At 44.8% G+C, this 14,313-nt stretch overlaps 1 protein-coding gene across 2 annotated transcripts in view; it reads left to right on the top strand.

The window, feature by feature from the left end:
- The window catches only part of hcn2 (hyperpolarization activated cyclic nucleotide gated potassium and sodium channel 2), a 162,090-nt gene that overhangs the window by 89,158 nt on the left and 58,619 nt on the right, over positions 1-14,313 (top strand). The window contains exon 8 of one of the 2 annotated variants that reach the window (XR_010000126.1): positions 4,231-5,426. Coding sequence is in view for 1 of the 2 variants with exons in the window: in XM_062959555.1 (XP_062815625.1) it covers positions 4,231-5,264 (1,034 nt within the window). In the remaining variant the exon portion in view is untranslated. Of the gene's footprint in view, positions 1-4,230; positions 11,855-14,313 lie in introns of those variants that run through there. The other variant, XM_062959555.1, reaches the window with a different exon arrangement.

Genomic DNA, 14,313 nt, shown 5'->3' with positions numbered 1-14,313 from the left:
TGATGAATTATTATTATTATTATTATTATTATTATTATTATTATTATTTTATTGTATGACACAGCAGACAAGATAGATATGCTGGATTTGTCTCACAAAATCACAAGTCGAACACTTCCCAAGTGTCTAGGACTGTGTGATGTATTATTATTATTATTATTATTATTTTATGACACAAACAAGATAGATATGCTGGATTTCGTATCACAAAATCACAAGTCGAACACTTCCCAAGTGTCTAGGACTGTGATGTATTATTATTATTATTATTATTATTATTATTATTATTATTATTATTATTTACTACATTTATACCCCGCCCTCTCTCAGAGCGGTATACAAGTTATATTGACATACAATATATTATATCATTAACCTAGCACAATAAATAATAAATAAATAAATAAATAAAACTTTATTTATATACCGCCCTATCTCCCAGATGGGACTCAGGGCGGTTTACAGTCATAAAGGCAACACATACATTACATAACAACATAATACACATTATTAAACAAAGTAAAATAATACAATTATAACAATATATCACACTTACATGACCAGATCAAGGGGACGGGAACCATAATAGCATCATATATTACTATATTGCACTATACCACTATACCGTAATAGCATTAGTAATATTACATTTAATATATAATATTTTATTTGTTTGTTTGTTTGTTTACTACATTTATACCCCGCCCTCTCTCACCCTGCTTACAAGTTATATTGACATACAATATATTATATCATTAGCATCGCACAATAATAGCATTATATATGACTATATTGCACATACCACTATACCATAATAGCATTAATAATATTACATTTAATATATAATATTTTATTTGTTTGTTTACTATATTTATACCCCGCCCTCTCTCACCCCGAAGGGGACTCAGAGCGGTTAAAGCCTTGTAACTTGAAGGTTGGGTTGCTGACCTGAAGGCTGCCAGTTTCGAATTCCACCTGGGGAGAGCATGGATGAGCTCCCTCTATCAGCTCCAGCTTCATGCGGGGACATGAGTGAGGATGGTAAAAACATCAAAAACATCCGGGCGTCTCCTGGGCAACGTCCTCGCAGACGGCCAATTCTCTCACTCCAGAAGCGACTTGCAGTTTCTCAAGTTGCTCCTGACATGAAAAAAAATAAAAAAAAATAAATCAATATAATATGTAATAATTACTGTGATATAATAATACAGAACAATATAATCTCTAAAACCAGGACAATAAATAAAGAACAAGACTCTGAAAACAGGGAAATTGGGAATTCCAGATAGGAAACAATCAGGGTCAGCTAACACCTCCCAACAAAGGATTCCCCTAGGAATCCCACTTAGGATGATGCCACAGCAATGCCCAGTTAGTAAATAATAAACCTGGAGCCGATTCCCCGCTCAGCCACATGCAAGGCCAAGGGTTTTCCATTTTTGTTCCCTGGGGTGAGCTTAATGTAGTGTATATTATTTTTTATTGTATTGTTTAATGTGTTATGATTTGTTGTTCTATTTATATTCTGTTATATTGTATGGTTTTGGGCATGGCCCCATGTAAGCCGCCCCGAGTCCCCGTTGGGGAGATGGTGGTGGGGTATAAATAAAGATTATTATTATTATTATTATTATTATTGACACAACGACGTTGTATGAGACAGCAAACAAGATAGACATGCTGGATTTTGTTTCACAAAATCACAAGTCGAACACTTCCCAAGTGTCTAGGACTGTGTGATGTATTTTCAGATGATGCATGCAGATCCCAGCAGGGTGGCCTTTTGCAGTTGGCAGATCGTAGTTTTGTCAATGTCTATTGTTTCCAAATGCCGGCTGAGATCTTTTGGCACGGCACCCAATGTGCCCATCACCACCGGGACCACCTGCACTGGTTTCTGCCAGAGTCTTTGAAGTTCAATCTTGAGGTCCTGATAGCGGCTGAGTTTTTCCTGTTGTTTTTCGTCAATCCGACTGTCACCTGGGATGGCAACATCAATGATCCAAACCTTGTTCTTTTCCACAACTGTGATGTCTGGCGTGTTGTGTTCCAGAACTTTGTCAGTCTGGATTCGGAAGTCCCACAGTATCTTTGTGTGCTCATTTTCCAATACTTTTGCAGGTTTGTGATCCCACCAGTTCTTTGCTGCTGGGAGGTGGTGCTTGAGGCATAAGTTCCAATGAATCATTTGGGCCACATAGTTGTGCCTCTGTTTGTAGTCTGTCTGTGCAATTTTCTTACAGCAGCTGAGGATATGATCAATGGTTTAGTCAGCTTCCTTGCACAGTCTGCATTTTGGGTCATCAGCTGATTTTTCGATCTTGGCCTGAATGGCCTTTGTCCTGATGTCTTGCTCCTGGGCTGCAAGGATCAGGCCTTCTGTCTCCTTCTTCAGGGTCCCATTTGTGAGCCAGAGCCAGGTCTTCATTATTATTATTATTATTATTATTATTATTATTATTATTATTATTATTATTATTTGTGGAAGAAGCTTTTGGCCACAACTGATGGTTCCGCTCCACCTCTACTTCTTTTTTTTTAAGTAAATTTTTATTGCAAACATTTATAATACTGTGATTACAATGACATGACATAGATATAACAGACAGTGAAATAACAGAAAAAACAAAAACAACTAAAAACAAAAAGCAAAAAAACCAACAACGCCCCACATAGAGAAACAAAATAAGACAGCCAACAACGACAAAAAAAGAAAAAAAAGAAAATGTAATCTTCCCAACACCCATTACATAATTTCACGATAAAGACACACATTTATTAAAGTTGACTTCCATCTATTATCTGGTGTTCTTTATATTGATTCCCTTGGTATTTCCAATACCTTCCATTCTCCTCTCTTGGTTCTATCTCTATTCATCTACTTTTAATCTGAGACATACCTATTGCCCTTCTTACTCGCCTAAGAATCTATATATATAAAAGAGTGATGGCATCACGGCGACCCACAAAACAACAAAACTACAGGCCCCCCAACCTCGAAATTTGACAACACAACCCATCATCCATGCCTCTAGGTTGATACAACAAAAAGAAAAGAAATATAAAGTCCTAATTAGAGGGAGAGGAATAATTGCTTTTATCCAATTGCTGCCAGTTAGAAGGCTAAGCTCCTCCAACTTGGTCTCCTAGCAACCCAATAAAAAATAATAAAAAACACAAACAAATAATTAAAAACACTAAAAGATTAATACAATAAAATACTGTAATAACAGAAAATAACTAAAAATAATACAAGAAAATAATAAAATATAATAAATAAAAAGATAACTTACAATAAAATTAATTAAAAAATACAAATAACGTCAAATAAAAATTACACAACAATTTTTAACCAATACCACCACCACTTTGCCACAGCAACGCGTGGCCGGGCACAGCTAGTAATTTATATTATTACTTTACATTCTTCGTTTCTTAAGTAGTTTTTAACCAATTCCTAAATCTGTCTGTTTTTTTGCTTTACCCTGTGTATCCGATAGTAAGTATGTTAGTTTGTCAATATTCATAATTTCAAATTTTTTATTAAACCAGGAATTAATATCTGGTCTATTTTTCATCCTCCATTCCTATGCGTATATTGAGTAGTTAAATAAGATTTCTTTATTCTTGTCTTCTAGATCTAACATCCCTAGTAGCAGAAACCTGGGGTCTAAGTTGAATTTAATTGACAGGATCTTTTGTACTCTTTGGTGTATTTCTTTCCAAAATTCCTTGGCTCTCTCACAGGTCCACCAGCAGTGATAATAGGTGCCTTCATGATCCCCACATTTCCAACATTTGTTGGAGGTTTTTTTGTATATTCTGGAGAGTTTTTTTTTTGGGGGGGGGGGGTATAGAAAATTTTGATCCAATTCTCTTTTAGGTCTGATGAGTACGTATATTTTAATCTTTTATTCCACTCCTCTATTCTAATTGGTTTCCCTATGTTCTTGTCGGGTTCTCTTCTCCCAGTTGTGCTGTGGGTCCGTCTTCCAAAGAAAGCACCAAGACACACGCGGGTAGATTCCAACAAGTTTTTATTGTACCAAATGCCAGAACCTTCTTTTGTGCCACATATATAGGGGCTCTCACATATCAGAGGGTAATTGATGGCTTTATGGCTGGCATCTGTTCTTTGTCAGTTGACCAGAGATGTCAAGGATTGGGGATCCTGACAGTTCTTTGCCCATTTAGTCATACATTCCACCTCTACTTCTGTATCCGCTGCAGGTAAGAAGAACTCCATCCTGCTGCACAAGGTCCAGCACGACCTGAACTCGGGGGTCTTCAACAACCAGGAGAACGAGATCATCCAGGAGATCGTTAAGTACGACCGGGAGATGGTGCAACAGGCCGAGCTGCAGCAGCACGTTGCCATGTACGCTCCGCCCCAACCCCAGCCCCAGGTGACCTCGGCCATCGCCACCCTCCAACAGGCCGTGGCCATGAGCTTCTGCCCGCAGATGGCCAGCCCGCTGGTCGGCCCCATGGGCCTGGGCTCGCCCCGCATGGCCCGCCGGCTGCAGTACCAGGGGGGCATCGCCGGGCCCTTTGCCATTTCCCCGGCTTTGCTCCAGCAGCACCGCCACCAACAGCAGCAGCTGAACTTGCAGCAGCAGCACCAACAGAACGTCCTGCAACTGCAGTCGCAAAACGTCCAGCCCAACGTGGCGCCGCCTCCGCAGCCTCTTCCGGCCTCGGCGGCCAGCCCGCCCTCGCAAAGCCCCCGCGCCAGCCGGACGTTCCCCTACGAGGGCAGCCCCCAAGGCCAGTCGGGCTCGCAGCTCTCGCTGGCCCAGCAGAAGCCGCCCGGCTCCCCGCAGCGCCTGGCGGCCCACAAGAGCACTCAGGCCCTGCACACCAGCAGCCTGAGCCAGGAGAGCCGCCCGCTCTCGGCCTCCCAGCCCTCCCTCCCGCACGGCGTCTCTCAGACCATGAGCCAGAGCCCTCCGTCCTCGGCTCACGATTCAACCACGTCTATCCCAGCGGCAGCTGTGGCGGGGACTGGAGGGGCCTCTCCCGCTTCGCCGGCCTCCTCGACGCAGAGCTCTAGCGGCACGCCTCGGGCCGCCCCGCCGCCGCCCTCCCGCGTGGGCCTGCCCCACCAGATGCCGCCCGCCGTGCCCAGTCCCGCCGCCGCCACCTCCGCCTCCGCCTGCGCCGCCTCCGCCCTCCCACAGGACTCGGGTTGTGCCCGCAAGGATTCCAAAGCTAGCGCTGCCGACACGGACCCAGCGAAATCAAAGCTCCCTTCCAACTTGTGACCACTGGCATCCGTGGCAGGGAGGTGGGGAAGGTGGTGTGGGGAGGTCGCCCCCCACCGCGCGGCAGACCGAGCCGGGGCTGTGCTGCAGAAATCTATCGTGGCTCCTTTTCTCTCATGCTGACCATTGCTCGCGCTGCAAAAAACGGGAAAGCGGAAAAAGGTGGGGCCCTTGCAGTTGTCTCTTTGTATATCTGCTGCTTTACCAGTCGGCGCCATAGGGTCCTTTGTAGGGCTGGTTTTCCCCGTTTTGGGGGGGTCCCCTCGTAGCTCCTGACCAAAGTTTGGCTCCCTCGGTCGTCTCCATCCCGCCTCTCACCCCGCTGTGACCGTATCACAGAAAGCCATAACCTAGTTTATCGCGCAATGTGTGTAAAATAATATACATACATAAATAATAATATATATATATATGATGAATATACATATCTACAGAGGAATAACAATATAGATATCTATTTGAGGTAAACCATATGTACAGCGCCTTATACCGCCCCTGCTCTGTGCGGAGGAGCCTGGAAGGGGATTCGGGAAGTGGGTTCGGGATGGAGAGTTTCCTGACTTTTCTACTTCCTTTTCCCCTGGAGACGAGGAAATAGTTGTGTTCGGGATGGAGAGTTTCCTACCTTTTCAACTTCCTTTTCTCCTGGAGACGAGGAAATGGTTGTGTTCAGGATGGAGAGTTTCCTACCTTTTCAACTTCCTTTTCCCCTGTAGACAAGGAAATTGTTGTGTTCAGGACAGAGAGTTTCCTACCTTTTCAACTTCCTTTTCCCCTGTAGACAAGGAAATTGTTGTGTTCAGGACAGAGAGTTTCCTACCTTTTCAACTTCCTTTTCCCCTGGAGACGAGGAAATGCTTGTGTTCAGGATGGACAGTTTCCTACCTTTTCAACTTCCTTTTCCCCTGGAGACAAGGAAATGGTTGTGTTCAAAATGGAGAGTTTCCTACTTTTTCAACCTCTTTTTCCCCTGGAGACGAGGAAATGGTTGTGTTCAGGATGGAGAGTTTCCTACCTTTTCAACTTCCTTTTCCCCTAGAGACGAGGAAATGGTTGTGTTCGGGATGGAGAGTTTCCTACCTTTTCAACCTCTTTTTCCCCTGGAGACGAGGAAATGGTTGTGTTCGGGATGGAGAGTTTCCTACCTTTTCAACTTCCTTTTCCCCTAGAGACGAGGAAATGTTCTCCTTTTCCCTCCGAAAACATAACAAATCTCCTCCTGTGGGGTGGCCATTATTGGTGTTGGAAGAAATGGTTACTCTCCCAGTAGTCTTCAGTGAAGAACAAGTCGTATTTTGCCTTCCATTAGTAGCCTTTCCTTCCCTTTCCCTCCTCGTTCCTTCCTTCCCCATCTGGTGCCTTCTTCTGCAAAACCCAATGCTGATTTTTAGAGCTCTCGTCCACACGACGTGGTTCTTCCGCTTGCTTGATGGAGATCAGTTCAGGGTGGTCTTGGAGGACGATGGATTCTCCTTTGGAGGACTTGTTGTTTGGATGGGCTTTATAGTTGTGGACTCCTGTGTGGTGGCATCTAGGTCTCGTTGGCCTTTGTGGTCCCTTCTGTGCTGTTGGTTCTTCATCGTGGTCTCCGTGAAATTGCACATATGGTATTTCCTGGACCATCAGAATGCGATCAATTCAGGGCGGGCATTATTTGTTTTCGTTGGTGGTCTTGGAGGAGGATGGATTCTCCTCCTTTTGGGCGTCTTCCAGGAGGGCTTTATAGTTGTGGACTCCTTCGTGGTGGCATCTAGGACTCGTTGGCCTTTGTGGTCCCTTCTGTGCTGTTGATTCTTCATCGTGGTCTCTGTGAAATTGCACATATGGTATTTCCTGGACCATGAGAATGCGATTTTCCTGCTTCTTGGCAGAAGGTTGGACTGGATAGACCACGAGATCTCTTCCAACTCCATGTTTCTATGATTTTTCTGGAATTGAACATGATTTTGGTTACGGCCAGCTGTCTCCAAACCTGAGTCAGCGGTTAGCAAACAGGACGCTTCTTGGCCTTCGCAGTTGTTGTTGTTGTTGTTGTTGTTATTATGACACAGCAAACAAGATAGATATGCTGGATTTCATATCACAAAATCACAAGTCGAACACTTCCCAAGTGTCTAGGACTTTATTATTATTATTATTATTATTATTATTATTATTATTATTATTATTATTATTATTATTAGTGAAGCTTACAGAGATCTCTTCTTGCCAGAACGTTCAAAATTACGTTTCTTTTCAAAAGAGATACGTTGCTTTTACTAAGAAGTACCGTGTCCCGGGTTAGTTTTTGTTACTTTTGTCTGCCTTAAAAAATAGAGAGAAAAAAAAGGAGTGAAAGAGATTTTTATTTTTATATTATTTATTTATTTATTCATTCATTTATTTATGGAAGCATTTCTGCCATAATGTCCCCGAATTGTACGTTGAAGGCAACAACTTTGATTTGTTACAGCAACTAAGTAACTTTGGTTACCGAAATTGTTTCGAAATGTAACTACTTGTTGACAAATTTGCGAGCCCTTCCTAGTCCCGGCCTTTGTTACAGTTGGGATTGTGTTGCTGAAAAGAAGACGCTTTTGTGCCGGCGACTCTCTTCTCCTTTTCCGAGTTGCCAAATTTGAAAATATTCCCAAATGCCGTCTTGGCTTTCTCCTTAGGCTGCTTCTGGAGAACAATATCGATGTGAGGGTTAAATTGAGACACGTACAGCTCTCAGTCTCAATTTTCCCCTCCATCGGCAATCTAGCATCTTCTTAGCGGTAATTAATTTTATTTACAGCTATATACAGAGCACGCAGCTGTAGAAGCTCATGCTCATGTCCAGCAAGATTGATGGGAACCGGTAAGAAACTTCTCAGTAAAACTTGTCACTGCCCACATTCCTTTCCAGTGTGGTGGCCGAATGGTTGTGTTTGGGATGGAGAGTTTCCTGCCTTTTCAGCCTCCTTTTCCCTCTGAAAACATAAGAAATCTCCTAAAGTCACTCTAGCCAGTAAATCTAACTCTATGCGTTTAACCGCTTCTCTACTGAAATGCTTCCCGAAGCATTGCACACAATTTAGCTTTAACAATGAGTGAACATTTCACACTACACAAACCATTACTCTGACAAGGCCTCTCCTGAAATTTGTAGGACTCGTAGGCTGCCATTTGTTTGAAAGTGGATTTCAGGATACTTTTAAGTCTTCCTATATTAACTTTACAGAAGATAGGCTCCATTGTAGACCTTCAGGCACTAGTGAGCATTAAATCCCATCAATTGTAGGCAACATGGACAATGGTCAGGGATAATGGGAACTCCAGTTCCTGGAGGTAGTGTGTGCCAATCTTTCTTGTTTCTTCCTTAAACTACCTTGTGAGATAGGTGGGTCTGAGAGATGGAAAGGTGCTTCTTCTCGGCAAAACTCAAACAATGTTGTGGCTTTTCTCCAAGGCCTTGTGTGACAATATTGTCCAGGAAAGGCTTAGAAGAAGAGGGAGCGCAAGCATGTGTGGTTGAGTCATCTCCGCCCACCAGCTCAACGACTCAAGCGGAGAGCTGGCCTCAATATAGAACGGGCCTCCGAGAGTCTCCCACCTGGTGTGGCCATCTTCCCAAGAGTCTCCTTACCGTAGTTGCGTCGCTTGCACATCGCAGTGGCCTTGTTCCTGCACCTCACTCTCTGAGCCCCTTGGGTTTGCGACCACGTTCTTCACCTCTTTTCAGGCTCTTGTTTGTGTATGGACATGATGTGGCAAAGCCGATCTGCATCCAGATTATTGTTCTCATCATCGCTTTGAGTGGTCCTCAGAATAGGTGGCATCCACAGGGATATAGGGACTAGATCAGGGATTCTCGAACCTTCTAAGCTGAAGGCCTTCCAAGGTCATTGACCTGGCCCCTGTCCTAAACTTTAGACTTAGGGTTGACCTAAGTCTACCTGGTCTTTGGAAGTCTCTTTGCTTATCTATGGTGTTATGAGATTGTCTAGATGGTCTTTGGAGGTTTCTTTGCTTAGCTACGGCCTTATGAGACCATCTAGATGGCTTTTGGAGGTCACTTTCCTTACCTATGGTCCTACAAGACCATCTAGATGGCCTTTGAGGGTCCCTTTCCCTACCTGTGGTCTTACAAAACCATCTAAATGGTCTTTGAGGGTCCCTTTCCTTAACTAGGATCTTCTGATGGCCTAATGAGATCATCTAGATGGCTTTTTCCTTACTGATGGTCTTATGAGACCATCTAGATGGTCTTTGGAGGTCTCTTTGCTTACCTGTGGTCTTCTGAGACCTTCTAGATGGTTTTTGAAGGTCTCTTTGCTTACTTATAGTCTTATGAGACCTTCTAGATGGTCTTTGGAGGTCTCTTTGCTTACCTGTGGTCTTATGAGACCATCTAGATGGTCTTTGGAGGTCTCTTTGCTTACCTGTGGTCTTACGAGACCTTCTAGATGGTCTTTGGAGGTCTCTTTGCTTACCTATGGTCTTATGAGACCTTCTAGATGGTCTTTGAAGGTCTCTTTGTTTACTGATGGTCTTATGAGACCTTCTAGATGTTCTTTGGAGGTCTCTTTGCTTACCTGTGGTCTTATGAGACCATCTAGATGGTCTTTGGAGGTCTCTTTGCTTACCTGTGGTCTTATGAGACCTTCTAGATGGTCTTTGGGGGTATCTTTGCTTACCTATGGTCTTATATGAGACCATCTAGATGGTCTTTGGACCTGCTTTTGGCTGATGAGATAGTCAAGTTGATGAGGATTGTTATTGTGATCTTGAAGGACCTCATCCAGGTTTGGGAAGTCTTGGTCTAGATCAATGGGAAGACATAGTCCAACTCTGTTCTGCTTTGGTCAGGTCTTACTTGGAATAACCTTGTGTCCAATTCTGAAGGATAGAAGAGGGAAGGTGTCCAGAGAATGGTCAATGGTCTGAGAACCAAGAAGGCCTCTGAGGAGCATCAACATTTGTAACCCAGCAAGGGCAAATAGGGATGTGTAGGTTATTCGTGTGCTTCCGTTTCCATTCCATTTGCTTGAAATATATCTGCGGTTGGACAGGTTGGTCCGACGACGTTCCTTGAAACTCAGGTGTGTTTAATCTCGAGGGGATGATGTGTATGTGGGCAGGTTCTTGCCGGCTGGTTTACAGGCTTAGGATGAGCCACCGGGAATGGCCGAGAGGAGCTGAGAGATTTGCCAGAGATGTGCTGCATTCAAGAGACTTTTCAAAGGGCAAAATTGGTGGGGTACTGCCATGAAAATCACAGAGCCCATGTGTCTTTATTTTCCCACAGTGAACAAAGAGAATGCCGTACATTAGATCAGTGATTCCCAAAGTGGGTGCTACAATCCAGGGGGGCGGTGATGGCACCTATTTGGACACGGGGGCGGGACCAGAGGGGCGGGGCCTCTTCCCAAGTGCCGGAGACAGGGCTGAGCACCTGAGGCGCCTGTAGGACACAGGGGGCGGAGCTAGAGTGGGCGTGGCTTCTTCTCAAGAGCCCGAGACAGGGCTGAGGATCTATACCTCTCCTGAGGTGCTTGTTGGGACACAGAGGGCGGAGCTAGGGAAGGGGGCGGGGCCTCCTTCCAAGAGCCTGAGATAGGGCTGAGCCTCTATACCTCTCCTGAGAGACCTTTTAAGACTAAAAGGTGGAGCTAGGGGCGGAGCTTCTTCCCAAGAGCACGAGACAGGGCTGAGCCTCGATACTTCTCCTGAGAGGCCTTTGAGGACTAAAGGGCGGGGCTAGGGGCAGGGCCTCTTCCCAAGAGGACGAGACAGGGCTGAGCATCTATATACCTCCCCTGAGGCGCTCGTTAGAACACGGGGGCGGAGTCTAGAGGTTCAGCCCCGTCAGGCACTTGGGAAGAGGCCCCGCCCCCTCCTCTGGCCCCGCCCCCTGTGTCCTGGCAGGCGCCACAGGACAGGGATAGAAGCTCAGCCCTATCTCAGAGCTCGTAACTCTGCCCATCCCAGTCCTGGCCGCTCATTTGTTTTAATTTTCCCACGGTGAACAAAGAGAATGCCATACATTGGATTTATATTAGAACCAACATAGTAGGAAGTGCATAGTAGGATTTTGGCTCCAACGATAGAGTGCAAAAACTCCATTGCAAACTGCGGACCGTACATCCAATCGCATTCGTAGAATCGCATGGCGTATTTTTGGATTTCTCCCGGGATCGGGCTTCGAACCTTCGAACCTCTGTTCAGACTTGGAAGGGGAAAGGCTCCATCCGCCCTCGGGGCACCTTTGTGTCCGCTCGCTTCTGTGTCTGGGGTGGGTGGGGGGGATATTCCCAGTATTTTGGCTTTCTGACCGAGCCGGTGCCCGATTTCTACCGCCTTTGTGTTCTGCTTGGTGAGTGGCCTGTGAGCTCTTTTTGCGGAGGGCAGGGCGGTGCGTTTGGGAGCAGCCCACCCTTTTTGCCGAACCCGTTCCGTCTGTGTCGAATGTACAGCCGATCGACCCACCCCGGCTAAGCGTTTGCCTGGCGGGAGTCTTGCGGGATTTCTGTCGCCCCAAAAACCGGCTGCTTTCTCTCCCTCGGGCAACTCTCCGCCTCTTCATCGGGGACCCATCCTGTGTAATAAAACATGGCAGAACCGAACTGTGCCTCTCTCTCTGGTCTTTCCCTCTTCTGTTTTTCTTACGTAGTGGGTTCGGTCCGGGGTGCGAAACTCCTCGTGGACCGAATCTGTGGATACTGAAGTCCTATTATATCCAATGGTATTGTAAAAAGGAACTGTTTTTAATTCCTAAGCAAAGAGTGCCCTCTTGTGGCTCACTTAGGCCTCACGGTCAGTGTGTTCAGATGTGAAAGAATAGTTGTCACTTTCATGGCTTGTTGTATGTTTTCCGGGCTGTCTGGCCCATGTTCCGGAAGCATTCTCTCCTGATGTTTCGCCCACATCTATGGCAGGCATCCTCAGAGGTTGTGAGGTATATGGAGAAACTAAGCAAGGAAGATGGTTTTCGAAGGCTTTCATGGCCAGGATCACAGGGTTGTTGTATGTTTTCCGGGCTGTATGGCTGTGTTCTAGAAGTATTCTCTCCTGATGTTTCAGGAGAGAATACTAAAACGGGCGAAAAACTGACGTTTCTCCCATAGATGTGGGCGAAACGTCAGGAGAGAATACTTCTAGAACATTGCCATACAGCCTGGAAAACATACAAAAACCCTAAGCAAGGAAGGTTTGTATATCTGTGGAAGTTCCTGGGTGAAAGAACATCTCTCATGTCAGACGACACAGAGAAGCCATTGAAATCCACAAGAAGCGTGTGGACAACTTCAACAGAAAGGAGGAAACCATGAAAATAAACAGTATTAAAAAAAACTCCAAAATCAGAACAGTAAATAAGGAGCAGGACTGAAAACAGAAAAATTCCAGACAGGACTCAATCAGGGGACAGCTAACTACTCTGAACAAAGGATTCCCCCAGGCCAGGAGGTGAGGCTGGGAAGGCCATTTAATAGTAATCAAACTTTGACAACAAACAAGAGTCCTTCCCCCCCACCCAGGAACTTCCACAGATATATAAACCTTCCTTGCTTAGTTTCTCCATACCTCACAACCTTGTGTCCTAACACCCGAGAAACAGGTCCACACACTTGTCCACATTTGCAATATATTCCTTGGAGGTCTTGTTTGCTCCCTTGTCCTTTGTGTGTGTTCCTGCGTCCTTCTTTTGTTTCTTGTTCCTTTTCTTTTGTTCCTCTCCCAACGTTTCTGGAAAACTCCAGCCTGTGTCGTCTAGTCCTGAAGAACTGTTTACAAAGCACCCGATCGATGGTGGTGGGGCTGAGGAAGAAAAGGTTTTCCTTTGTTTCATGAAATAATTCTTGAACAAGAGACTCGCCAGGGAGGACTGTGCCTTTCTGGCGGGAAGAATGGGTTGTGTGGAGATGTCAGGCAGAGGGGAATTTATTTCTTCTTTTTCTTATTCACTTAGATGGTAGCGTTACTTAGTTTTGAATATAGGTGACAGAGACTTGGATATTGAAGAACAAAAACAAGTTTATTTCAGGCACAGAGCTTAGTGGTTACAGTAACTTCTTTAGAGGCACTTAGGTTTCAAAGTTACGAACTGATCACTTTGGATCTAACTGGGATTACTTCCCCTTACTACTCAGACTCTATAAATAAACCTAAACAAGTCTCCTAACTTGCTTAATTCAACACCACTAGAGATCTGAGTTTCCCTGGTATCCCTAACCTGGAACCAGTGTCTTCCCTGTGACTAAAAATCACAGACTAAACTGTTTTTAAAACATTCCCTCTTTTTCTTCCAAACGGCGGTTGGCTCCGCCCTTGTTACTATGGTAACCTGCCTCAGAATGCTGAGCTGGTTACCATCCCCCATGCACTGTTAACTAATACTTACCCTTTTAAACATAGTTAAACATGACTTTTAAAACGAAATTAAACATGACATCTATAAATCAAAATAAAAACACACTTCTTTACAGGTTGGTACCCAAACTCTAGCATTCTGTGAGAATCGTATCTTTTCCTTCTCATTTCAAGCAGAATTCCCAAAACAAAGGTTGGAAAATACACTCTTCATATATTTTTGACTATTCTGGTTGTTCTCTTGAGAGCGAAGGGAGGCCTTACATGCAACCGTGGCCTTTCTAATCCGGCCTTCGCCAGAATTTCATGTCAGGTGACCTGTTTTCCCCTTTTCTGTTCCTTCCCAAACACACAATCCGATTTTAATCTCATTAAAAAAGAGGGAGAACAATACTAAATGGTGATTTGTGCAGCCGGACGAGAGGCGGTAGCCATGAAGTGAATCAGAAAAAGTCATTTTATGGATCTTTCCATCCTGACTTAGAAGCCAGATTGTGATGTTAAAAAGTTGTGTTGATTTTTGCAACTCCCTCCTAAGGCCTCTCTCAGTATTTGCGAGAACACCACCATTGGCACGTATGTTTCACCCTTACATTTATTATCTGTAATTGGCTGAAACCGGGTGAAAGAGTTAAGCTTTGGATTAGGCCGTTGGGGCTTTGATCGCTTTCCAGGCCTCGTTCGTGTTTTCAGCCGTCACTTTGCGTTCTGTGAT

This window comes from Anolis carolinensis, unplaced genomic scaffold, assembly GCF_035594765.1.
Source record: "Anolis carolinensis isolate JA03-04 unplaced genomic scaffold, rAnoCar3.1.pri scaffold_7, whole genome shotgun sequence".
NCBI lineage: Eukaryota > Metazoa > Chordata > Lepidosauria > Squamata > Dactyloidae > Anolis > Anolis carolinensis.
Note: the sequence above shows the minus strand (reverse complement) of the source record. Positions and strands in the feature narration are given on the sequence as shown.